This window comes from Carassius auratus, chromosome 7 (assembly GCF_003368295.1).
Source record: "Carassius auratus strain Wakin chromosome 7, ASM336829v1, whole genome shotgun sequence".
In the NCBI taxonomy this organism is placed as follows: Eukaryota; Metazoa; Chordata; class Actinopteri; order Cypriniformes; family Cyprinidae; genus Carassius; species Carassius auratus.
The window spans coordinates 17,342,789-17,369,536 of NC_039249.1; the positions used below are offsets into that span (position 1 = coordinate 17,342,789).

The 26,748-nt window shown below is 37.3% G+C and overlaps 6 protein-coding genes across 9 annotated transcripts in view; 3 read left to right on the plus strand and 3 right to left on the minus strand.

The window, feature by feature from the left end:
* The first annotated feature begins 1,962 nt into the window (after nt 1-1,962).
* On the plus strand, nt 1,963-5,460 carry LOC113105305 (uncharacterized). The gene is made up of 6 exons (XM_026266354.1): nt 1,963-2,144; nt 2,669-2,928; nt 3,067-3,257; nt 3,587-3,677; nt 4,328-4,515; nt 5,255-5,460. Exons 1-6 carry the CDS (start codon nt 2,055-2,057, stop codon nt 5,437-5,439), a joined length of 1,005 nt encoding a protein of 334 aa, XP_026122139.1. The 5' UTR covers nt 1,963-2,054; the 3' UTR covers nt 5,440-5,460.
* Nucleotides 5,461-5,464: 4 nt separating this feature from the next.
* On the minus strand, nt 5,465-8,550 carry LOC113105304 (uncharacterized). Its single transcript, XM_026266353.1, has 6 exons — nt 8,286-8,550; nt 8,057-8,185; nt 7,297-7,490; nt 7,062-7,209; nt 6,739-6,943; nt 5,465-6,187 (listed from the first exon to the last, which is right to left on the minus strand). Exons 1-6 carry the CDS (start codon nt 8,502-8,504, stop codon nt 5,877-5,879), a joined length of 1,206 nt encoding a protein of 401 aa, XP_026122138.1. The 5' UTR covers nt 8,505-8,550; the 3' UTR covers nt 5,465-5,876.
* An 898-nt stretch (nt 8,551-9,448) lies between these two features.
* Nucleotides 9,449-11,841, minus strand: cfap184 (cilia and flagella associated protein 184). Its single transcript, XM_026267752.1, has 2 exons — nt 10,439-11,841; nt 9,449-10,060 (listed from the first exon to the last, which is right to left on the minus strand). Exons 1-2 carry the CDS (start codon nt 11,555-11,557, stop codon nt 9,719-9,721), a joined length of 1,461 nt encoding a protein of 486 aa, XP_026123537.1. The 5' UTR covers nt 11,558-11,841; the 3' UTR covers nt 9,449-9,718.
* Nucleotides 11,824-16,119, plus strand: LOC113106129 (transcriptional adapter 2-beta). Of its 2 annotated transcripts, XM_026267753.1 has the most exons (3): nt 11,837-12,118; nt 12,952-14,162; nt 14,304-16,119. In XM_026267753.1, the coding sequence occupies exons 1-2, from the start codon at nt 11,849-11,851 to the stop codon at nt 14,137-14,139; spliced, it is 1,458 nt and encodes a 485-aa protein (XP_026123538.1). In that variant the 5' UTR covers nt 11,837-11,848; the 3' UTR covers nt 14,140-14,162; nt 14,304-16,119. The 2 variants fall into 2 exon arrangements, with proteins under 2 accessions (XP_026123539.1, XP_026123538.1); XM_026267754.1 differs by having other exon boundaries at nt 11,824-12,118; nt 12,952-16,119.
* A 256-nt stretch (nt 16,120-16,375) lies between these two features.
* On the minus strand, nt 16,376-21,015 carry LOC113106130 (grpE protein homolog 1, mitochondrial). Its single transcript, XM_026267756.1, has 4 exons — nt 20,862-21,015; nt 19,173-19,317; nt 17,632-17,713; nt 16,376-17,546 (listed from the first exon to the last, which is right to left on the minus strand). The coding sequence occupies exons 1-4, from the start codon at nt 20,927-20,929 to the stop codon at nt 17,200-17,202; spliced, it is 642 nt and encodes a 213-aa protein (XP_026123541.1). The 5' UTR covers nt 20,930-21,015; the 3' UTR covers nt 16,376-17,199.
* Nucleotides 21,016-22,108: 1,093 nt separating this feature from the next.
* LOC113106131 (VPS10 domain-containing receptor SorCS2) overlaps nt 22,109-26,748 on the plus strand; it is a 166,635-nt gene continuing 161,995 nt past the window's right edge. The window contains exon 1 of one of the 3 annotated variants that reach the window (XM_026267758.1): nt 22,109-22,556. In XM_026267758.1, the coding sequence (XP_026123543.1) occupies nt 22,212-22,556 (345 nt within the window). In that variant the 5' untranslated portion in view covers nt 22,109-22,211. The remainder of the gene's footprint in view (nt 22,557-26,748) is intronic. The other 2 variants (XM_026267757.1, XM_026267759.1) reach the window with 2 other exon arrangements.

The window sequence follows — 26,748 nt, forward strand, 5'->3', positions numbered from 1 at the left end:
TTGGTAATTTCTCGATTTACCAGCTGGCGACATAGCTGGCACGTCCTAGGCATGTAATGGTATTACCAATAAAATTATGATTAATATTAATTATTTAAATTAATTTCATAATTTTCTTTATTGAAAAATAAAAATAATTAAAAACAGTTTTTTCCTCTTTCTCTGTATCATTGTTTCTGGTGATTTTTTTCAACTAAGTTTTTTATTTATACCAAACAAGGCCATACTCATATTTAGAACATTAGGGGAACTATTGTTTTGAAAATATTAAGACCAGACCACTGTGGTTATGGTAAAGGAACTAAATAAATAAGTTTTTTTTTGTAAAGTAATCAATCTGAACTGCAAAAAAAATATTTTTATTTTAAAGTATGCACCTATTCAATTTAAGTTGTATTCTTAATATGTTGAAAATGCAAGACAGAAAAATTTTATTGTCCCCACAATAATTATGAATTACACGAATCACATTACAGCCCGACTTTCAATTCAAAACAAAAAAATAAAAATAGAGCGAGAGAAAAGTTCAATAGTTTGCATCAATACAGTCGATCCAACTGTTGGTATAGAAGTTCTTACATTAAACATTAACAGCAAGTCAAAAGGGGTAAGCTTTCAACTGTACAGTATATGCATTTTAAATGCTTATATATGCTCGTGCCCCATCCATGCAGTGAACGCTCACACGTTGTTGAATATGTGAATTTTTTTAGGCTTTCTGAGGCTCAATTAACTTCAGCACTTCTCCAGCTGTGTTCCTTAAATAGTTGTTGGTCGCTCAAACTCTCCTTCTCACTGTGCATTAGGACGATAGACACACATCCTCTTCCAGGCAAATTTGTAACATTTTATGTTGACTGGAACCGCTTATTATTGCCCTGATGGTGGAAATGGGAATTTTCAATGCTTTAGCCCTTTTCTTACAGCCACTTTCACACAATTTGTGAAGTTCAACAATCTTGTTCTGCACATCAGAACTATATTTCTTTGGTTTTGATGGATGATTAAGGGAATTTGTCCTTTCTCTTCCCTCATATTTATATTCCTTAAACAGGAAGCTATGGCTGGATAATTCCATGCTCCTAGGTGTGATGTGATAAAAAAAAGAAAAAAAATGCTAATATGATTGGGATTATGCTTCAGAGATATATTAATCAGAAGAATTTCTAAGATGTAACAATAGTTGCAGCCATTGTGTAATAGAGAAAAAAAAATATTCATAATGTGATTTTCCCCCACTTTTTTATTTAGCCTATTTATTTATTTTGCTTCAATTAAAGGTTAGATTTTTTTATTTATTTTTGAATTGAGGATCAGATGGATATACAATGCACTTATTTTCACAGCCTTCTGTGATCATATATACCAAGGATATGAATTTGAGTACACCTGTATATTTTAGCCTATTTATTTGAAGAAAAGAAAAAAAAAGAACTAAAGTAGCCTTTAGAGAAATCTAATTACTTCTAGATACATTAATAAAGGAAATTTAATGGTAAGTAAAAAAAAATATAAAAACATAATTATGCAAGCTAATGATGTAGTTGACTAATTTTGCAGCAAATGGGTAAAGTAACCTAACACATATCCTCAAAAGCATAGCATCAGTTATGTATTGTATATATTATACAATCGCTCTATGTATATAGCATATTTGTAGACTGAGAAGCACAGTATTTATACTTGTTAGAGGTACAATTACTTTGTACATTTATTTGATTTCATGTACAGCACAGTCAGCAAAGCCTTCCAAACCTTTATTTTGATCCTGTGATCAATATCTACCTAAATATATAAATATTATAAGATGACAAAAAGATAAGCGGAAACGAGCACACGTTCGTGCTCTAAACGCTGTTTGCGCCATTTATGGTTTGCGCAGCTGGAACACTAAACTAAGCGGAAATATAGGGGGAACAGACTGCGACACAACACCGGAAGTAAAGCTCTCTCGCGCGCGCGATCAAGCTTCAGCGAATACAGCTATATTAATGTGCGCATGCCCAGCAGCCACATAACGTTAACGTTAGACTTAAACACGAAAATCCTAGAAAATGGACACATACGTGCTTTACCACAGAAACAAAAGAGTGACGCTTAAAGAAGATGATATGCGTGCTGAGAAGATTTCACGAATATTTCAGGTAGGTTTTCACTACTAGGCCTGGATCAGGCCATAGTTCAATTAGGCCAATTAAATATCTTGTTCAAATATCAAATATAAATGTGCATGCATCAGAGTTGTAAATGTGAACTGATGTATCAACAAGAAGATAATGCATTCTAAAAATTCAAATAAGAATGTAATATATATATATATATATATATATATATATATATATATATATATATATATATATATATTTTATAAAATATTTCCTTAATTTTTTTTTAACTTTAAATCATGCTTTTTACAGTTTGATAAGTTACCAAAGACCTTCTACCCCACTCATATGGTAATTATTTTATTTGTGCAGGTTTTAAAAAGTCTTAAATTTGAGCTTAAAAATCCTGCAGATACCCTGGAAACACTGGCATTCATATACAGAACTTTTATAGATGTAACAAGCCTGTTACAGAACCCATTTAAAGTAAAATGCACATATCTGAGTCTGAAATAGCATACTATTTTCCTTGAATAATTGTTTTTGTTTTATTTTTGTTTTAGGTCACCTGTGACAGCCTTTATTTGACAGATGATTCTAATGTTGCGATTTTCCCAAATGCTGAAGGGTCTTTCAGCACGATTGACTTGACCCTCAGGGCACATTATGAAGTCCATGGTGACAGTGTCGAGACCCCACAAAACTCTCCTTCCACGTCAGCATTTACTTCAAGTCCAGGTCAGCGGCATTTCTCTTTCGCCAGGCCAGGGACATCTGGATCGATTTTCCCAACAACACCACGTGCAAACCGAACTTGGACAAGGTTTGAAAACTTTTATTTATTACTTTATGATGTTATTATTGCACCTAGGAATTGTTGTAATAAGTCATGACAATAGGATTAAATGTAAATTAAAAACTTAAGAATTTAGCAAATGTTGAATCTGTTTCCAAATTTCAGAGCAATAAATGTTGCAGAAGTGGTCGATGGAAAACCAGTTCCAAAAAGCGTTGTTGTTGTAAAGTTCTCTGAAGCTGAGGCCAATGTTCCGGGCATTGTTGCGAAGCTTCAGGCTGACCTTAGGGCTTCAGAATCCCCTGTACTACTGGATTCCAACTGGAATGAAATAATGGATTCAGAAGGAACACGAGGTAACAAATGAACACCGATAGTTTGTAATAAAATACAATGTTATTTGCTTAGTTGTTCTAAACCTCCATGAAGTTCTTGTGTTTGTAGAACATACAGTAATTTAAGAATGCTGCTAACCAAACTGTTGCTGATCTCCACTGACTTCCATTGTATTGAAAAAAAAAACATAATGGGAGTTAATGGGCACCAGAAAGTTTAGCTTCCTGCATTCTTCAAAATATCTTATTTAGTGTTAAGCACAAGCAATTAATAATCTGATACAGGTTTAAAACAACTTGAGTTATCCTTTAAGAGAATGAATAGTAAAATAGTTTCATGCCTTTTCAAGGTTCCCAGTATTGGAGACAAAACTCCAGAAAAATTAACGCGATGCTCATAAGCCATTTTTCCAGGCTTCAACACAGAAGAAAAAGGATGAGGTGATTGATATTTTATTGGATCTATTCATAGTTTTTGTTACTTTTAACTAAGACTAGTCTCATATCCACCTTTTTCCTGACGTAAAAATGGGCGCCGCCATTTGTAAATTCTATTTGTCTAGCTTCCGGTCTCATTTGTATCCAGCTATATTTAGCTGTACAAAACAGTTTGTTTTGCTGCCGGATATTGATATTGACAATTGAAGTCCTATCATATTATTTTAATCTGTTATCTTAATTAAGAACACACTGGTTTGTACTGCAAACAGTTTTACAGTTTACTGTACATTGTTATTCTCCTCATTATTTACTTATAGCGGCTAATGAAATGGAAGTCTGTCTCACCCATAGGCATACTTCCGCTATGAGGAAAAAGGTGGATTGAAATGCATGTTTTAGGCATATTAACTGAAAGTTATTTGTACCAACATCTGAAAATGTCGCTGCCATTGTTTTGTCTAAAGATACACACCAGTAATGTTTATTTTGAGACATTTTTATAAAAGGCATTTAAAAATCATATATCTCTTAAGGCCTAGTCTTGGATTAAGCTAAGCCCTGACTGTGAAACTGGGCCTTTGTTACTTAAACTGGTGCATATAATTATTGATCTAGTTACAAGCTGTAATTTGCCTCATTCTTTTATGCAGGGAAGAAGATTCTGGATTGCAGGATATTCTGGAAAAAATCGAGGAGGTGTTAGAGGCATCTCAAGGTCTAGAGAGTGTCTCTTTCAGACTCAGAGAGCTCACCACCCTGACCACAAGAGAAAGAAGTCAAATCAACATGCAGCAGGCATCACAGCTCAAGGAGGCTTTTACCTGCCTTGTTTGTAGAGGTTTGAAAGACCAAGAGTCTGATGTATTAACATCACAGTTTAGAGTTTATGAAAAATAAACCTGCAATTTATATGAGTGTAGAATGAACCGATAGATTGCATACACATTCTTTTTACAGATGTGTGTGCAAATTAGTAGTGACTTTAAGCAGTAGCATATGATGGAAAAGCAGCTGCATTCTTGCTTCTACTGTACATGCATGACAAACGTCTACTTCACAACATTCTGTAGTAACTTGATGCCAAAAGCACCCATTTTCTTGCTTTTATAAAAAAAATAAAAAAAAAAACTTTGTAGTCTTAGACTTAGTCACTGGCTACAGTAGTTAACAGTTTACCAGTTACTTTGCCAATCCATCAGCAGTGGTGATTATGAATGCTAATGCCTCAGTGGTCAAGCAGTGAACTGAACCAACATATTCCAAACAAAAAGTTTTATTGGTTACAAAAACTTATGAACTCCGATTTTCTTTTACTTATTTAAGGTTTTACCAAAGAAACACTTTTTAATTATTTTTTTGCTACATAAATAATCCAGTATATTTTAATACTGCGTTTCTGAACTCCAGTCCTGAAAACCCACTGCTCTGCACATTTTGTATATCTCCCTTACAAAATGTGCCAAGTCGGGGCTGGAGGTCGCCAGAACTGGGGTTGAGAAAAACTGCCTTAACATGTTAAAATATAGGCTACTGAATGGTTGATGCAGTATTAATGCACATCTTTCATTCTGTTACAGAGATCATCAATGAGCCAGTGCTGTCGCAATGTTGCCGGAGCATAGTTGGATGTAGAGTCTGTATTGAAGAATGGGCATTAACCTCCAACCAGTGTTTGAAATGCAGATCTGAGTGCTCTCTACTTAACATAATTCGGGTGGCTGGTCTGTCAACAGTTCTCGACGTGGTAAAAGAGTTAGTCTGAAACTGAAATGTGTTTTATAATGTCTCTTTAAAGGAGTCTTTTTTATTTTAGTGTTCCAGGTTCTTAAATCCTTACCTATTTTTAGTTAGTATGGAGATGTTCTGTAACACCAATGTTCCATTACATCAGGGCAAAGAAGGGAGAACTGTTGATGTTTTAAGATATTTTATTTGTCTGCCCTCATTTTCATTTTCAAGGAAAATTGTATTTAACATTGTTCAATGAATGCAGTTTAATAAATGTTCTAAGCAAGTACATGAAGGTAGATTTGATTGAATAAGAACCGACATTGGTGGATATACTGTATTTAAATGTTTATCAAGAACACTAAACTGACTAAATTTCCAACATTGAGACCCTCTTATTTAATAATTTACATAACTATAATCAGTTAAAACTAAAAATACACAGAGTGAATGGAGAAATGTAGACCTGCTTTAAGGATCTGAATATCTGCAAGTAATATTAATAAGGCACATAACTGCTTCTTGAAATTTTCTGTAGTCATTGTTAATTATACTGTTGTATAGGACAGTCAGGTCAGGAAACTCTTCAATAAAGGACTGCTCTGCACATGCACAGTCCTCTTCTGTTAAGAAAGGGTAGATGCCAAACATTGTTGGTGTGGTCAGTGAAGATCCCATTTCACCTAAGTACATGTTTGCCGCGACTGTGGCATTCGGTAGCAGGTCTTCATTTATCTTTTTGAAACAACCACCTTCCCCCAAGGCATTTGGGACACCTCTTCCTGCAGAGAATTTAAGTGTTTATATGCAGCGGTCGCAAATATTAATGGAAAACTAGTGTTTTCACCAGCTAAAAATTATTTTTAAATGGGTTATTTCTATCTTTTGCTGTAGTGTGTCAGTAGGAAATATCAGTTTAGATTTCCAAACATAAATTTTATCACTAATTGTAATAATCAAATTAGATTTTTGTTTGCTCCAACGTCTCCCAAGAAGCTTCAAGAAACCATCAAAGCTACAGTACTGCTAAAATAGCATCTTGGAGACGTTGGCACAGCTCTTCTGGATTGAGTCTGTCTCAGTTTGTTCTGTTTCTTCATGTCAATCCAGACAGACCGATGATGATCAGATCTCTGTGTGGAGCAAACAAATCTTATTGCATTATTACAATTAATGGTTGAATGTTTGGAAATGTAAACTGATATTTCCTACTGACACTACAGCAAAAAGATAAAAAAAACTGACTTAAAACCATGGTTTTGCTGCTGAAAATACTAGTGTTCTAATAAATTTATCTGTATGCATATATACAGTATACATATAATAAGGATACCTGGAATTCTGTGGGCATTCCATGAGTCCACTACTCTTCCTACGCCAATACGGGCAATCTGGCAGGCAAGATTGGACACACAAAAGCGAATGGTTGGGTCCTCCATGTCTATAATTTCCTGATCTGTCAGCTGAATCAAGGCCTCCTTAATGGGATAATTGACCCGGTTGTTTATCTCGGGCCACAGTCGCTCAATCCTGTGGTTCTAAGTAAAACTGTTAAATCACAATTGTGCAGTCCACCATTTTATACACATAAAATATGAATATATGACTTAATAGGTGAAGGTTCAAAAAATACACATGAGTCATAAAAATAAATACCTTTGTTGAAGGCGTCTGTTTGTAAGGCTCTCTTGCTGTATTATATCTGTATGCAGATAGAATCTCTTGCATAAACAGACATAAGTAAAATTCTTTCCCGCAGTCTACACGCACTTGATCCCACATTCCATTGGACAGAATGGCTGGTCTGAAATACATTTAAGGAAAGCATTTACAAACTGCTCACTGCTCTATGAAATTGAGTAGAATGACTATCATACAAACACCAACTCACCTGAATACCTCCTCATAGATAGTAAGATTGTTCTTGATAGGCATGGTTGCATGCCCAACAACTCTGTTGCTGTATCCATCAACTCCTACCACATGCGTAACTCCAAACATAACGAGTTTCTCGTTTTGGTCCATATGTAATTTGTGACCAAAATACTCTGCATTGTATGGAACTGGGTTGAAGTTCCGTGCTCCCTGAGAATGTAAATGGTAGACAATTTATGAGTTTACTAGCTGATTAAGGCTGTATATGTATGTATGTGTGTCTGTGCATGTAAAAGATCAATAAATCATACTAAGTGGTGTTTTTTAAAATGCAAAAACATGTTTTCTGTGGTGGGTAGTTTTAAGATTAAAGGATAGAATACATTAGTTTCAGAAGTATAAAAATCAGTCAATGTACTGTCTATCCTCATAAAACATAAAAACTCAATGTGTGTGTGTAGCTGTTTTTATATTCCAGTAGGGAGGGAACTTAATACACATGGGGACTTGTGTGGATGGGTAAACAAGCTTAATATAAATTATACAAAAACAGTTTTTCTGATTAAGTAAAAATGCTGAAATTTCCTGTAAGGAGCAGGTTTAGGCGTGGGGTTGGTGTAGGGTGATGGAATATAGTATTACACTAGAAAAAACATTAAGCTTATAGAGAGTTCCCTGAAGGATAACACAGCACAGTCGTGTGAGTGAGTGAGTGAGTGAGTAAATGAGTGATTAAACAATTAGACACAGGAGAAATAACGCTGTAAAGTAGGCACCTGTAAGCGAGCTTGGTGGTAAGGTTGATGGACAAGCCTCAGTGCTGATCCCACACGGCGTTCTGCAGCGCGCAGTCCCTTTGAGGCCAGGTAACCGGTCATCATTTTTCGCCCAAATGTTGGTCCAGTCTGTATACATAAAAACATTAAACTGGATATGTCTGGCTGTAAAATGACGGAAAATGTACAGATCCCTTAAGAGTAGCATCAGTTATAAAACTACACATACCTCTCGAACAGCACTGGCCACTGCCACCTCCAAATTATCATCGGACAAAAGCCCCCTCTTTACCAGGTGGCGGCTGCCAAGGAACTTTTTTATGCTGGACACGGAATTGCCTCTTTCAATTCCAATGGACGCCAAAGCAACGAAAACATCAGAATACGTTGCTCCATTATTTATCATATTAACTATGTTTCCAGCTTGATCATTTAGCACTGACCCCATGACTGATGAATAACGTTACCACATTTGCAGCATGCGCCAGGCAGCAGAGCGAGAGGGAGGGAACATCCGGTACAGCAAAACGTTTTTATGAATCAAAAAGCTTATTTTTTTCGTTTTTGTTTTATTGTATATTTATTTGTTGCATTTAAATAGATATTGAGGAAAACAACATAAAAATATGTATCACATTTGTTTTTTTATTGTCATGAATATGGTGTAATATTCAAAAAAACGAACGGTTTATTCGTTTTTCCGTTTTGAAAACAAAAACGAATAAAGGAATTATCCGAAGGTACACGGACCGTAAGCAATCAATGATCGTGATCTTTGGTCATGCAGATGGAATGAAAGTGTTTTACCTTGTTTCATAACTGAAGAGTTAGCTCGGTAATCTTCTTGTGCTGATCTATTATTTTTCATTGTTATGGTATCATGACAAATGACTGCATGTTTACTGTTTGAATTAGCTATATATTTAATCTGCATTAAATGTCAAAACTTTTCTAACTGTAGTGTTATTTTTACTGCATGTAAACAGCAGTCACATTGATTTTACTGATAGTGACATGATCGCTACACAGCACCTTAATCATTAATTTCAAGCTCTATTAGCACTAGGTACTTTACCACATTGTATGAATCTTTAATCATAATTTCACAATCTCTTAACTTGTTTAAGTTCTAATTAATAATATTTAAAAAATGCTTAGATTATGCACTCACAATAAAGTACAACAAACCACAAAACTGACAAATAAATATCCTTATATATATTTTTTTTTCATTATTTTGTTATATCAACAGCAGACAACAAGGCAAGTTTAATCAAATGGCCAATCAAAATCTAAAGTGAATATTTTTTTTTCTATCTACAGAATTTTTTATTGGTGCACATTTAAAGCATTTAGATTTATATGTAAAAATATATAAACATGAAAAATGTTGTTACTGACGATGTTTATTGATAAAGTAGATCAGAAAATCCATATACATGATTTTCTTCTGCTTTGCATTTAGGAATAAAAACTTCAGCACCATCCTTTAAAGTATACTATTTAAGATGACAAATTCAAAGTATTATATCTCACCAAACTTCCACACAATTCCACTTTTCTATCAACTTTAATGCTTTGCAAAAGATAAGCTTCGTCAATTTACATTCTATTCATTGCATTTAACTCAATTACTGAATGGAAGCACGTGCACTTGTGTTGTCACTGTCCCTCTGGTTTGCTTTGCTCGATCTTCTGCTTGACTCCAGCACACTTCAGCATGAGCTCAGCGTGACGTCTCTTCAACATCTCTAGTCTCTGCTGCAGGAATTCGGAGGTGTCTACCTTCTCCTCAAAGTCCTGCAGCAGTGTGGTGTTTCCCAGCAGGCCACAGCGCTGCTGCAGCTTCAGGTTGTCTGCACGCAGTCCGTCACGAGCCTGTCGAGTACGTGTCAGCACTTCACGTTTAAGAGCCACCAATGCATCTGTCTTCATCAGTTGAGAGTGCTTGACCTTATTCTCCATCTGCATGAAATGCAGCTTCTCTTTCACATGGGAAATGCCCTGAGTTTGTGGGACAAAAAATTAGTAAAAACACAATTTTGGAAACAATATAGGTTGCTACACACAATGCATTTTTATGGATAATTGTAAACTTATTATGTATGTTGTAACATATCCTATATTATATGAATAGCTTATATGCACAACATTTCAAAATATCTGAAGTTGGACATTCAGCTGTTTATAAATAATTATTTCATTATAAATATTAATATTTTTAAATATTAATACATTAATATTAATACATTTATATAAAATATTTTTATTATTACTTTATTTTACTTTTACATGCTCCTGAAAAGAAAAAAACCCTTGTGAAATGAGGTAGAAAATACGCACACACACACACACACAAATTGATTAAAACATTTAATTTACCTGCACAGAGCAGGCGACCTTCCTTTTGAGCCTAAGTAGCTCCTCACTGCGCTCCTTCAGCTTGTCTTTAAACGTCTGGTTCTCTGTTTTGAGCTGCTCAAAGTCCATCAGCAGCAAACCATCAGCAAGCTCACGCTTGGATTTAAGTTCTGTCTCAAGCTGACATATTTTGTTCTTGAGCTTGATGTTGTTGAGACGCACAGATGCCAGCTTGTCTTCCTGCTTCAGTTCATCTGCCTGCAGCTTCTCCACCTTTGCCAGTGCTGCCTGTTTGCCCACCTTACCAGTCAGTGCTGTCATAGCAGCTTCATGTTTCAGTGCAGCTAGAGATCTCAGTTCATGCTCCACCTGCTTCAGTTTCTCTAAGCTCTGCTGGCGCATCTCCTCTGTCCACTGTTGGTGGAGCTCTGAGACACCGTGGTGCTGCACTTTTAGCTCCTCCATGAGATCCAGGTAATTTTGGTACTGCTCCTGGTCTGAGATATCTCCGTCCAGTCTGGGATGTTTATCACCTGCCTTCTTACTGAGGTATTCTGCTATTTTGTTCTGCAGCTGAGCGTTTATCTTGCTGAGCTTTTCACTCTCAGCCTGTAGTTCAGGTAGCAGGGCTACATATTCTGCAGTGTTGATGTTGAGGCCAGTCTTCTCTTCTTCTGAAGGCACCGTTGATTCATTCGGAGGGCTGCTCCTCTCACTCTCTGGGTCAGGAGCTGGATGTCCATCCTCTTCGTCTTGCTCTTCCTCCTCAGTGTCCTCACGAGATAGAAGATCGTCAATGAAATGTACTATTTCAGGAGCCTCAGTGTCCTCCAAGGCCTCATTTATAAGGGGCTCTATTTCATCCTCTTCTTCTGTTATCATATATTGCCCAAACTCAGATTCAGATATCTGTGGTTCACCTGTCTCAGCAATTGACTTGTCTTCTGTCAGCTGTGAACCCTGCTTGACCAGATCATCCTCAACACCTTCTGAGATGTTAAGAGGTTCAGTTTCTTCCTCCTCAACCGGGGCTCTTGCTGTCTCTGTTTGATCGTCAGTTGTTTCAGTGTTTTCCACCTGTGCGTTATTTTCTAAAACAGGACTTTCTTCATGTTTTAGCTCCAACAAGTCCTTTTCCATTTTATATGATTTAATTTACAAAGTTTTTATTATTATTTTTTTTTAAATTACATGTAATTTATCTAAAGTTCAATGTTATCAATGTCATATTATCAATGTTAGCTCATGAAACACGCTTGTCTGTACGGGAGTGCGTGCTTGTTGCCATTGGCACCCAGAGCGAGAGCCAATCGCAGGCGTTCACTTTGTCCTTATTAATATTAATGAGACGCAGCAGCGTGACCAGAGATACTCCACTGCGCATGCCCAGCCCCGCGCCACTGCTGCTTCCAACAACAAGCGGTAGTTAATATGGCCGACCTAGGGAAGAAATACTGCGTGAACTGCTTGGCAGATGTTACGAATTTGCGGATTCGCTGTGCCGAATGCCAGGATATTGAACTTTGTCCGGAGTGCTTCTCCGCAGGTGCCGAAATCGGTAACCACAGGCGATGGCACGGCTATCAGCAAGTTGACGGCGGGCGCTTCTCGCTCTGGGGTCCAGAAGCAGAGGGAGGATGGACCAGCAGGGAAGAGCAGTCGCTGCTCGATGCCATCGAGCAATATGGATTTGGTAACTGGGTACGATTCTCAAACGAGTCCATACTGATGCAGCTTTATTAAACTCCCTTTGCATGGCCAAATCTGCACATCAATGCAAATGGTCATGCTTAGTCTGGAACAAATGATGCATTGCTTACTGAAGAAACGTACACACTAGTCAACATTTGAAGTGGATCGAAAACTTTAATCAAAGTTAAGCTAAAAACAAAATGCATTCTTTTCTTAGGACAACCTTGATTAAAGGTTTTGATCCACTTTAAATGTTGACTACTGTTAAAAAAAACCCATAACCAACCATGTCCCTAGGTCTGTGCTGCATATTGTATTACAGGATTATTTAACCCAATGAAATTAGTTGCAGAAATAAATTTTACATCCCATTTAAAGTTTTGCTCATTTATAATATTTGCACAGTATAGAGTTTACACAGAGAGAACAAAATGTATTGTGCCCTATTGCTGAAAGCAGGTGATATTCATTAATATTTATATTTGCATGAATATAATGTATGTTAAGAAATATTAATAATATTTGAGTTTGTAAATTTGATATTATTATTTATTTACTCACCCTCATATTGTTTCAAAACCATAAGGCTTTCATTATCTTCTAAACAGCTTGAAAGTATTTTTTAATAAAGCCTGATGAGATTTTTGTTCCTCAATTGAAAGTCCACACCACCAAAATTTGTTAACATTATCCATATGAATCAAGTGGTTTAATTTGGACAGCTGTCATGTTATTTGAGATTTGTAGATGAATTACATATGCATTGACCCAAGGGAGAGTAAATGACAGAATTTAATGTTTGAATGAACTAACTCTGTATCTTTGTTTTTTCTGTGTGTTAGGAGGATATGGCAGCCCACGTGGGTGCATCGCGCACCCCTCAGGAGGTCATGGACCATTATGTGATCATGTATATCCATGGGAATCTGGGCAAAGCCTGCATCCCTGACAGCATCCCCAACCGCGTGACAGACCACACTTGTCCCAGCGGAGGTCCGCTGTCTCCTAGTTTGACTACCCCATTGCCCCCATTAGACATATCTGTGGTAGAGCAGCAGCAGCTGGGATATATGCCACTCCGTGATGACTACGAGATCGAATATGACCAAGAGGCAGAGAAACTCATCAGTGGCCTGTCTGTGAACTACGATGATGAAGATATCGAGATCGAGATGAAACGAGCTCATGTGGACATGTACGTGCGGAAGCTTCGTGAGCGCCAGCGACGGAAAAACATCGCTCGTGATTACAATTTAGTGCCAGCCTTTCTGGGACGGGACAAAAAGGATAAAGAGCGAGAACGAGCAGGTGGGACAGGAGTGGTTGGGGGTGTAGGTGGAGCTGTAGGACTGGGAGGTGGCACCACCATCATTCCGACAGTGTCGCTGGGCTCCTCTGTAGCAGCAACACCGAAACGCAAAATCACCAAGGAAGAGAAAGAGCAACGGACGAAACTACGAGCACTCTGCCAGTTCATGCCACAACGTGAGTTTGAAGAGTTCTTCGATAACATACACAAAGAGCGCATGCTACGGGCGAAAGTTCGTGAGCTTCAGCGTTATCGGCGGAATGGCATCACGAGACTCGACGAATCAGCCGAGTATGAGGCAGCACGTCACAAACGAGAAAAACGGAAAGAGAACAAAAGTATTTCTGGGTCAAAGAGAGGCAGCAGTGGTGGAGGAGGAGTGACTGGGCTTGGAGGAGGAGCTGGAGCAGGAGGTGGGCTTGGAGGAGGTGGAGGAGTCAATGCCATCAAAGAGGAGGGGAAGGACAGTGAGTTCTCAGCCATCGAGAACCTGTCTGGCTTTGAGCTGCTGTCTGACCGGGAGAAGGTACTGTGTAACTCTGCGAACCTGAGTCCCACACGCTATCTGACTGTCAAGACTATCATCATCAAAGATCATCTACAGAAAAGGCAAGGCATTCCCTCGAAAAGCCGCCTACCCAGCTACCTGGACAAGGTGCTGAAAAAACGGATTCTGAATTTCCTGTCAGAGAGCGGCTGGATATCCCGAGAAGCCTCGTAACCACACTGTCCAAAGATTTGGCTGTAAGAATTATAACTGTAAATATATTTTTCTACTGTTTTATATTGCATCTCAGAAAAGCCTGTGAGAGCTAAATGACTGTAGGTGCCAGACTACTGGTTGTGGACCTTCAATGAGTCTAACATGTCTGTCTTTGATCTCAGATCTCCTCATCGAAACATCATCAGTGTCCATGGGGAACTTTCCCGCAAGTTGTCCTGTGTAATATATATCAGAATAACTACACAAAAACCCATTGCCCCACGTTAAAATGCCTCCGTTTTAAAAGGTGTTGAATATTCCCTGCCAATAGAGTATGAACAGAATGTTTATTGTTGTACCAAGCAGATATTCAAAATTGGTTCCGAGTTTCTTTCCTTTTTATTTTTTTGTAATAAGATGGAAATTAGGTCAGAGCCTTGTTCTGCCTGCCAGAAGTCTAAAGTTCCCATGTTCTAACCTGAATTTAGATTCAGTTAGATGTATTTTGTTGTGTCAGTTGTGGGAATGTGAGTCACATGAAGCATGCTCCATAGTTTCTAAATGTCTAAAAGTTCATGTTTGATTATTATTGTTTTTTGGAGTTGACCTTTGTAGAAACAGTAAAATGGCACACATCCAGGCCCTGATCACAAATCAAGAACATCTACCACAATGCTCCTGTTTCAAGAGAGTATTATTCTGTTTGTTGGGTAAAGTGAGGGTTAAATACACCATCAAGGGTTCTCATCTCAACATGTACACAGTTTATAAGCTGAGACTGTATGTTACAACTACATACTACATTTTTTTTACATTTCCAAATGCCTTGACAACATCTTAATGCAATACCAAATCTTAGAAAAACATATTTTCCCATGATTTTTAACGTTATTATTGACTGTTTGTGTCTACCCCAAAGCTGTAGAAAACTAAAAAAAGCACTGTTCAAAGGTTTACATTTTGTTTTGTTTTTAAATCTTTAATATATTAAAGTGTCAAATAGAATAGATAGGTGCAGTCTAACTTTTAGCCTTTTTTATGAGTACAGTATTGGAAATAACAGTGTTTAAGCCAAGTTTGTGGTCCTCATCTTTTTTTATACCCTGTAATTTTTGACTCCAGACATTGGTACACAGTCTCATAAACTGTCATTGGTTGTATAGTATGCTTATGTTGTGTGTCTTGAAGCATATTTACCTTGGTTGATGTTTTTAATCCTTTTCCTTGTAATTAATATTTTATTTTAATATTAAATTACCACATCAAAAGTCTTTCAATGGTGGAAGGAACTACCCCACACAAATGTATGACTAAAGCCATTAAAAGTAGGTGTGCAAAGTTGAAAGATAAACTCAGCCAATAGTCTAAATATATCTGATGTTACCATTTGATAGATTATGAATGTAGGTATGAAGACACTGTGTTATATAATTATGATGCAAATGTGGATGGGACTCTTCTCTTTCCATGGTATTCTGCGTCTGTTTCATTTGTATAAAGGTGCTTACAGTTTTAGAAAGGGTTAATCTTCAGGTTGTGCTTTATGATTATAGGAAACAGGATCACTGGTTAAAGAACCCAAAACATTCTTTAAGACTAGTTTAGTCACACACCAACATTTTTATTTTTTTTAGGAGAAATTGACCAGTTTATTTAACAGTTTATAAGGGTATTTTACACTTTAAATAATCATTCAATATGCAATTTCAGAGAGCATAATTATTTTTCTAAAGTGAAAACGGATTTGAAAGAAAATGTGAGCGGGGATATGAGACTGAACATGACATCACAAAGACACTACCACAAGTACATTTTTATAAAATAAAATTTAAAACAATGTGACATTAAATTATAATTTTTTTGCTTAGTTATGACAATGTTTTCTGGTAAAATTGTCCATTTGGACGGATCATATTTGATAAATGTTGAGGATGTGAAAAGTTTTGTATTGCATATGTCATGTTATTTCCTACTTTGTATTAAAGTGTTTAAATATGACCCTTTTGTCTGTTAAGTAAAAATGGTGCCTTGCCTAAAACTGTGAAGCAATGTTCATTTAAGAAGGCTTAATCTAAACAGAGTCCATAAGAAAACTGCAATTCACAGTCATTTTTAAGTTATATGAGACATTTAAGAAATATATCCAAATATGTACACTATATACCTTCATTCAAATGACCTAGATATACCATTACACCTTTCTTTTCACCAAAAATTAATAACAAACCCATGGAAAATTTATAAATGACTACAATTGAAAAGAGGTAAATGGTTTATTTGACAGTTGTCTGCTTGTTCCCATAGATGGAAAAGTAATAATATTTTTCCATTAGTATGGCATTATTCTTTTCATATTCCAACCACAAATGACTGATCTCTCCAGCAGCCTTAAGTGGCCATCCTCCTGTTACCCAGATCTTCACAAAACATCAGCAGTTGATATTTCTTCATGTTTGCACACTATGAAACTAATGGTTAAAGTTAGTAAGTACAGCCAGCAGGTAAATGATTGTAATTTTATTTTTGGATAAAATATCACTCCAAGTTCTGTAAAGAAGACCTATTATTCTCACATACAAATAAATTCAAAACCTGCATAACACTGAAAAAAAAAAAAGAGTGGAATCTTACAACTGCGGTCATAAACATCACCAACCTGCTATCATTTTTCAGTAAAGTAATTAATAGGAGCAAACACGCTTAAGTATAAAATTTGTTCAACAAAGTGATATGCTGCAGTGTTTCTTTAAAAGCTTAATGTTCTTCGAAAGATTCTGTTTCTTTAGATCTCAGAAGTCCCTGGAATGGTAACAATCCTCCAGAGAATAAAGTTTAAGCCATTTCAATTCACAGATTCAATTCTCCGAATCTTCTATCACATACACACTCAGCTCTTATACTTTTGATAATCATTATTAAATCACAAATATTAGTATTGTCCTTCAGTTGTCAATATATTGGATTTCACCTCTCAGAGGCACCTTTAACAAAGGAAAAAAATGTGGAACCAAAGACCAGCTAAATTACAGAAACTGATCAGTTGACTAGGCAATAACCATCATTAGTGTGTACGACCAGTTAGGGGGCTTTAACTACACCCACCAGAGCTGGCCGGAGGGTGCGACCGTGCAGCTTGTAGCCTACTTTGGTAACTACAGCTATGGTTCCTGGCTCCTTGCCCTCAATAGGTGCATGAAAGACAGCCTCATGCTCATAAGGGTCAAACTTATGACCATCAGGGTTAAGCTTAACAAGGCCGTGCTTCTGGAAGACCTTTTGGATCTGCACCTCAGTCATTACAAGGCCATCATAAAGATTTTTCAGGTGTGGATTGGCAGTAGATATTTCAGTTTTTGGTACACTTTCGGTTGCTTTCTCCAAGATGTCGGCCACCTCTAAGAGATCTTTACAGAAGCCCTGGATTCCTAAGGAAAGAGATGATGGTTAAAAAATGTAACAAATTGACCCAATCCAGAAATGTCTGTTCATAAAATAGTTATAATGGCTTACCATAGAGCTTAGCATCATCAATCATCTTTTGACTCCTTTGCCTAAGGTTCTCAGTGTCTGCTAGTGCACGCTTGTATTTGTCCTTCAGCAAAAGATAATTCAAAAATGATCAGTGAACTACAAAGATAAAAGACAAACATTTATTTGCCAAATCACAAAACCTCATACTGTATGCATCGTTTTTTTAAATACCTGAAAGTTTTTTTTTTATCATTCAATAGAAATATTATAAAATATATTGAGAATGTGCTAAATTTACTGTAATAATTTGAAACTGAAATTATTTGTGTGAGACTCATGTTTACACAACAACAGTGTAGTCAAAACATAAAAGTATTAACCTTGCGTGTTTTAAAAGTTTCACGTATACAGGACGTTTTCACAACAATTTGTTAATACATTATCTGCGAAAACAGCCAAAAGCGCTGCATTGCGTATGCCAGGCCTGTAGTTGGTGCTGTCACCATGTTAATGAACAGTACCTGTAGGAAAGTGACGAATATATGTTATTATATAAGATTATGCAGAGCGGGGGGGGGGGGGGGGGGGGGGGTTACAAGGACTGGAATTGCAAAGCGCTGTTGTATATGACGTGTCTCTGCTGTTGGTTGTGATTAGGGATGCACGATAATATCGGCACAACATCGGTATCGGCCGATAAAAGCTTAAAATGACCATTATCGGTATCGGCCGATATGAATATTTCTGCCGATGAGCCAAACCGATATTCTCCAAGTGAAATAATTGACCTGTTTTTCAGATGTGAATGTCTGTCTACATTTGTAAAATAATAAATTTATGGTAGAATCAGTACAGAGGAGATACATGGATTTCTCTTCAGTAAAATTAAAGTTTAAATATATCAGTATATATTTGTAAATATATCAGTATATATTTGTATATATATCGATATCGGTATCGGCATCGGCCAAAATTATTTAGAAAATATCGGCATATCGAATATCGGCCAAAATCCAATATCGTGCATCCCTAGTTGTGATATTGTTGAAGTAAATCCACACTTTGCACACTCTCAAGCAGTAATAACAGTACCATGCACTCCATTGTTGTGTTTGTTGTGCTGCACATGTCTACATACCTATCATGTACTACGCACACGCATGACGTTACCGTTTTCAAAGATTCCAAGCATTTACACACGTTGCACTTTTTTTTTTTTTTTATGCGTTTCAGTCTCTAAAATGCTGTTGTCGTGTAAATGAACAGACAAAACGCATAAAAAAGATTCTTGTTTTGGGCTGAAAAGGTTGTCATATAAACGGCCCCTCAAAGACATTCTGAGTAGGTCTGGGACACTTTACAGTCGATTTACAGGCAAGTATCTGAAACATGATCAGACAATTTGCATTTGTTAAAAAATAAATGTCCTCAGGGACAGCGGAAACTACAAGGGCAATCGAAGGTCAGGGTTTGTGGAGGAAATTACATGGCTGTGAAAATACTTTTATTGTCATATTTTGGGTATTCTTTCATCTAGAACTTCTATACAACAGGTGCTAAGACTAAGAACACATCAATACCGTAATATCCTTCAGCTGTTCTTCCAGTTGTGTCTTTTCTTCTTTGAAGGCTTTCTCAGCTGCAATGGGCTCTGGTTTCTCTTCTTCAGGCCCAGTTCCTGAGCTTTTCTGTTGGGCTGCTGTGCAAAGGAGGCGTGGAGTCACCCTGAGAAGTTAAAAGATGAGAATAATCACTAAAACAGTCTTTGCGTCACAGGCTTTATACTGTACACTGTTATTAAGCAACCAACCTATAAGGGTGTCTGCTGCTGTCTTAAAAATGAAAGAATTCTCCCGAAAACAATTTGTCATTATTATCTCCATAAGAAGGTTTAGAGAACACAAGTAGAATGTTATTCTTCAACAGTCTCAATGGCACTTGCTCTGCTATCAAAGGGCCCTACTAAAGTACACAACCTGAATTGTGGCATCTTTGCTCATCAGTAGGCTTTTAGGCGATCTTTTATCTTTTTTGGAACTTAAAGTAGCAATGAAATGAAGTAAACCATTTGTATGTAACATTGTCAAAAAAAGGCTAAATGTAGGGCAGGGTCTTCCTTCTGTGCAATGGTTGTTGACTGGATTTTGAGACGTGGCACACAGACCAGTGTGAGTTTGCAGGGTCGGGGTTTAAGTGGACTACTAAAGGACTAGGAAAGTCCTGTAAACTTAATTTTTTATTGGCAGATCCAGTTAAGATATTTTGATTAATAAAAATAAAAACAGCAGCATCAACTGTTAATGAAAACTACATAGATGGATCATTGACAATAAGACCTGCAATTAGAAAATAGTAATATTAGCAAATTTTTATTTCATGCTGAATTTAACAGACATTGTATTTATGAATATTAATCGTATAGATAAAAAAAAGAGATAACTGCTGCTTTATGTGTAACTGTCAACTCTGAATGCATGATGAAAATGTTACATTTGAGTATGTTAAGCATTTTAACCTTAAACTGGTTAATTTTATTGTAGGACATGGGATTCAACAAAAATTATGTCTAAAACTAGGTCAACAACAACTGGTTAAGAGATAGTCTACACCAATCATGAGGTGATACAGCTTCAGTGTACACTTCAGAAGTAGCTTTCACACACATGACGGAAATGAGACTTTTATTGTGGAAAATATTTTTAAAGGCTTAAGGAGATTGAAAACATCCTGAAGATCCTGAACTCAATGAAACGCATGTTCTGCGTGTAATATGCTATGATATGGTAAACACCTGAAAGACATTTAGGAAAATTTCACGTAGAAGCAACGATAACCTCATGTAGGCCTAACTAATCTGCAAAGGTACAATGTATCTTACAGGACAACTCTTGACACACAAAGACAATGCTGTCAAAACACTGTCACATGAAGGAATATAACTGAGAGCATCAATCATTCGTGGACAGCTCACGTAACAGAAAGATCATTCATTTCCGTTAAAGCAAAACATTTGCCCAAGCAGGGACATCAGTTAACGTTACATCGGGGAAATGCGACGTCGGTCCTGGAGGGCCACTGTCCCGCAGAGTTTAACTCTAACCCTAATCAAACACACACGAACAAGTTAATCAAGGTCTTCAGGATTAATGAGGGTACAGACAAGTGAGGGTTTTTCAGGGTTGGAGCTAAACTCTGCAGGACATCGGCACACCAGGACAGCCGTCGCCTGTCCCTGATCTACACACAATAACACCGCTGTGAAAACCTACCTTCCGAGTGAAGGGGACGTTATGATAGAGGAGCTCTGTCTGATCACACGCACACACCAGCTCGCCATCTTCACTCAGTGTCCACGCTGAGAGACCTGCGGAGCGAGACTGTCTCTTTCAGCCAATCACAGCTTCTGTTCTTACACGGTTCGTCCTTCACCACCAATCCTCGTTCTAGTTACAACTGACGCAATTCTGTAGTTTGGTTGAGAAGAAGGTCGAAACATCAGCACATGATCTTTCCTACAACTGAAGGTTATCTCCCACTTTGTTACTCAACTGCGCGGAGGGTTTACATCAGTCCAAGAACATCAATTCAGAAAAATTAAAACCCGATGTCGAAATTGCATTTAATCAGTATTGAAAGATTTAAAAACATATTAATTATTTTTAGGGAAGGGGGTGGATTTTCATGCTTCCCTTTTTTCCTAAAAATGTTACATATGGATCACATTGAATGAATTCATACAATATCATCATCTGGTAAAATAATTGTTTTCTACTGAGATTGGGCTGATAGGCTTATTTTTTTGTGAGTATGTTTATCTGTAGACTAAATCTGTGAGTACAGGCAGTTAGGATGTCACTGTTAAATGAGCTTTCATTGTAGAGTTTCTTGAGGTGTGTTGTTTGTTTGACGGAGGATTAAAAAAAGAAAATGAAATGTTTTTACTAGAATAATTTGACAGCCAAGTCAGCTCAATAAAATGATGTAACCAGTGTACTATACATCTAATTTCCTGCTTCATCTTCTGAAATCATTGATTTGAGGTTGATTTGTATTGAGTTGGCCAGTTTATAAATGAATGGTATAGAATTGCAAAATCAATGTTAGACACTCTTCAGTGTGTGGAGAAAGAATTATAGAATATTTCTATGAAAATTTGTTAAAGGAATCATAGTCTTATTTCATTTTATTTTTATTTAATCCCAAATTTAATTTATTTAACCCCCCAATTTGGCTACATGAAACAATAGCATGCTTAAAAAAAGAAATTGTAGAAGATATGTTTTTTTATTTTATTTATAAAAATCTAACCTTTATTTAAATGCTTTTTTAAACATTTGATAAAAAAAGATAGTAAAAGATTACACCAAACAAGGAGTAGGCCTACTTCCTTGCATTATTATCCGCAACACTCAAACACTTGACTAGTAGCAGCACTAGGTGGCAGGCGAATACGGCTGTTCTTCTCCTCGGTCTCAGCTGTCTACTATAGCAGCACAAGAGCGCTCTGGTTTGAGCTCTGCTTCCCCACCCTCTTCCCTTCTCTCTTTCTCTCCCTCCCTCTCTCTTACATTAGAGCTTTCCATCTTTCGTTTGCATCGCACTCGCTTTGACAGTGTTAAATGAAGGCGCTCATCATGGCAGTTTTGGCGCACCTGTACCCAGCTGTGTTTTTGGCTTGCGCGTGGATGTCACTGTTCGGACCGACATCCTGTCACACGGGCGTTATAAACCAGAGAGAATTCCGGGACCGAGAGCTTGACAGCCGCGGCGTGCATGTCACTGGCAGAGATGAAGCTCTTATCTCAGCGCACAGCCGCGGAGATTACAGCGGGGACCCCGGCGGACCCCGCGTCCGGAGGGCTTCGACTCCGGAGAAAGTCTCTCTACTCAGCAGCTCTTTCGTCCTCAAAGGGGATGCCACCCACAACCAGGCAATGGTCCACTGGACGGGGGAAAATAGCAGCGTGAGTACCCCTCCACCCTCCTCCCCCGTTCTCTATTGTAATTGTCCCGAAAAGTCATAAGATTGAACATTGAGTTGTTTATCCTGTCAAGTCTTTTCATAAGGTGCGTAGATGCTCTAAGGATTTATTGCAGGTTGAGAAACAGGTAATGAAGCATCATGGGCAGTTAGGCGGGTGTTTGGACTGCAGGTAGATGCATAACGACCAGCTTTCATGATGATCATTACACAAAACACATCTGCTGTGGTGTATAGAGAGGTTTAGGTCAGTGTTTACCAAACCATCCGCTTGTAATGTGAGCCAGAATGACAGCTGATGCCGAGACGCACATATAGCCTACCTCGTGTGCTATGCACTTGCACGCGCATAGAAAACAGAAGTTTATTGCAATTCCTTTTAGTATACAGCTGGCTCATGCACAATTTGAAGTTTGACGGTGTTTACTTGCTGAATCGTATAAGCGACGCGATGTGATAGTTGATCGAACGAGCGCGAACAGCTTGGATGCGCGCGGAACAAACGCGCGCTTGTCTGTGTGATGGTAGCCTATTTTGGTGAATTGTATCTGGAGGAGACATCTCTCATTTACAAAGCTGCCAAAACAACTCGTGAGCTGTTTACACAAAATGCAAGCGCCCTGAATAAAACCTACTTTTTAATATCTGTTGAAGTGTGAAGTGCTTTCAAGTCGCGCTTTTGTAGTCGGCTTGATTTGCCTTTAAACTACTGTCAAAAAAGTTTAGGACTGAGAAAGTGTATTGCCCAGATCTTTTGTAATTAGTTTAGTTTAAGTAGCAGCTTTGTCTCAGATGTTTTTCCTAATATTGTTGAAATACATGGAGTAAGAGTAAAAATTGTGGATGGTATAGTAAGTTTTATGTGTTAAATCAGTTTGATGAGAATTGTTTGAGACTTGAAATCTCTGCTTTGTGATCACACATAATTTAATACACTGAGATGTCTTTTGAAATTCTAGTTACATGTGCTTTTTTTAGAAGACAAATATGAAAAGTAGAAGGCATAAGTGAAATTCTTCATTTTAAATAAAAAAAGATAAGAGATCAAATATTACAAATATTAGAGGTGCCATTTCTGATCTTATTTTCTTATAACTGATATCTAATTGTAATATTTTGTATCTGAAAGTTTTACAACACCATTGAAACCAACTCCCAGTTTCTGTAATGAAGCACTTTTCCTCTTAACCCCATCCGATCTGCTTCTCAGAGTGAATCTAGAAAAAAAATGCAAACAAAAAAGTAATTTGGAGAAGTGTGGAACTGGCATGCATTCTCATGTGTTTGTGTTGGAAATGCAAGTGTCTGTGTGGACTGTGGTCTTGTTGCTTCTTTTAATTACTTAACTGTGTGAATTATGCGAGTCCTGGCTGCTATGTCAGATGTTTTACAGTGAGGAGAGCTGTAACCTCAGTTGAGCAAAGCAACCAACCAGTGTTATTACTGCTAACTGAAACTAAAAACATATAAAAATGTATTTACATGAGATAAACATTGAAACAAAATCTAAAAAGAACTCTAACTAAAAGTTAATGAAAAACTATATAGACATTAAAAACTTAAAACTTAAATTAAAATGATATTTTTTTTTATATTAACAAAAACTATAACTGTATTACATTTATACAACTGACAGATGCCCAGTGGATAAAATAGATGCACAAGAGGTCACAAGCATTGCGATACAGCTGCATATGTTCATTTGTCAGGTTTGCTGACAGACTGCATTAGGATCTGCCTTTTATTTCATGTCATCTCCAGATTTCCATTCACAGCTGGGTTACTCTGGCATTTAGGGATCATTCAAAATAGACTGACCACAGTTAATAGGATAATCTTGAAATTTTCTTTAACCTGCGACATAACTGCAGAAATCAATTTTCTTTTGCATAAATTCACCGTACTGATCATATATGAAAATAATGTAAAGCTAATCCAGCAGCCGAGTGTACAGATTTCTATTATTTATGCTATCATCTGCTGTTGTAACAAGAGCATGCAGAATAGACTTTAAACAAAGGAAGAGCAATCCATTATTCCAGTACCTACTCTAGTCCCGGAGAACGATACTAGACTCCTGACGTAATTCCAGCATCGGAGCCTTTCATGTGCTGAACGGGTGCTCTTTGTGTTTTCCGTTCTACCTCTTTTGTTCTGCCTCACTTTCTCTGGGGAGTGTGACCATCTTGATTCATTTTATTTTTCCCTCCTGCATTTCTGACCACAAATCTATTTTTTTGTAAATATGAGGAGATATAGTCATCTATCTGGCATTTAGCAGCACTCTCTGCTGTTGTTTGTGTTTGCAGCGTTGTCAGAAACCATCCATCTGTTTGCCCGCTGATAGCTGTGTTTAGTTAAGACAGAGAGAGCAGGGGAAAATCACACAGAAAACTAAGATACTGCATTTGAGAAAGTTAGAGATAGACTCACAGACAGACAGACTGTACTGATATTTAGAATAAAGGTATATCAAAAAAGGAGTCCAAGGAAGCAATGGTAGAAAGATTGCTAACAGTCTAATTTAGCTCAGAATGTGTGCATGTTGTTCCCTTGGCTTCACGCTATTAGCAAATCTGATCAAATGAAAGACACATGGCTCATTGACATTTCCAAGGCAGCCCAGAGACGCCACCACCATGTGCGCTTCTCCCCTGAGTCATCATTTTCTTGTTTTCCAAAGCCAGTAGGTTTTCCAATTTGAAAGTTTTAGGGCAATCTGTAATAAATGAGTCATACATTGCATGACAGAGATAAACTCTCATACACCAGATCGTGTGGAAATTTAGCTCTCTAAAATTGATCAAATACTTATCTTATAAATCCTATGATGTGGTACTGTTTATAATTTTTGCATTGTGTCGATTTAAATGGCCACACGTTTTATCTACATACAGTAGATTATCTACACATATAAAAACAAACAAACACAAACCATGCCTTTTTTAGTTCACCAAAAGATGTGGCCAAGCACAAAAGATGGATGAGCCATTAAGGTAGTCCCTGGCAAATGGTTAATGAAAATATGCATTGTTTTGCATGTAAATTTGGAGTAGAGTATAAAAACGAGTTGCTATTAAGATACATAGCATGTATGCAGTTTTCCTCTGTCTTTGTCACGTTCTCCTGAAGGCTTACTTTATAAAATAGGCATTCATTCATGGTTCATATACTTAGCAGACAGTTAATTTGGCCCCTCCTATTGCATGGGCAAAATTGTTAGCACATGTCTTGTCTGTCTGAATCAATATTCCCTAGTTGTTTCTGAATGTTTCTGTTTTGCAATGAGTCAGATTTGGCATGCAAACATGTGGCAGAGTGGACAAAAGTGTTTTCCATCCACATTTTTTTCAAAGCCTTTCCAAATTTCCAAGTCCAGTCTTCTTTCAAATATCAGTACTAATTACTGGCATGCCATCGGTGGTTTTGCTCTTTTCAGCACTGAGACTTTAGTTTTTTCTACCTCTGTTAGCCCAGCTTATTAGAAGCTTACTTGTGGTCCCTTTTCCTTGCTCTCCCAATGAGGATTTCTCCCTTTGTGTCCTGAGAGACCTCATCAGAAAGAATCTGGAGGGACAGCTCCAGCATGCAGGATGTGTTTTATTCATTGGCGTTGCATTTTGTCACATTGCTCCTCCAGTAATGTATTTGAAGGACTAGTTAGCCATAATTCAAAATGTTGACAAAATTTACCGAACTCATCAGAGTATTGTGATTTATGTTAGAAGTAGGATTAGGCTGATACTCTGAAACAATGAAATTTGAATATTGATGCATAAGGTAACAAATAAACAGCCTATGATGATGATTATTATTAGGCATTCTGTTATGGGCTTTCAGATCAACATCGGTAGATGAAACATAAAATTTCAAGGTATTTGAGGAAAAACTTGATGATTTTGTTAAATGTTTTGACAAAAAGTCAGCCGTTGTGTAAGTGTAATTCTGTATTAAAGGCAATACATTGTCATTTTGAATTGATGCATTTATACATTATTTGCTTTGCTTTGTACAGTGTAACAAGGTTCAACACAGTCTCAATAGGAAGGAAGAAGGCAGGGGTCGGCTTGTTGCTGGGACACTCGTTTATTCAGTAATACAAAATAAGAAAACACGATGCCCTCTGGGCGTAGACAGCAAACGATTGCTTAAACACGGTCAATAACTTCAATAAC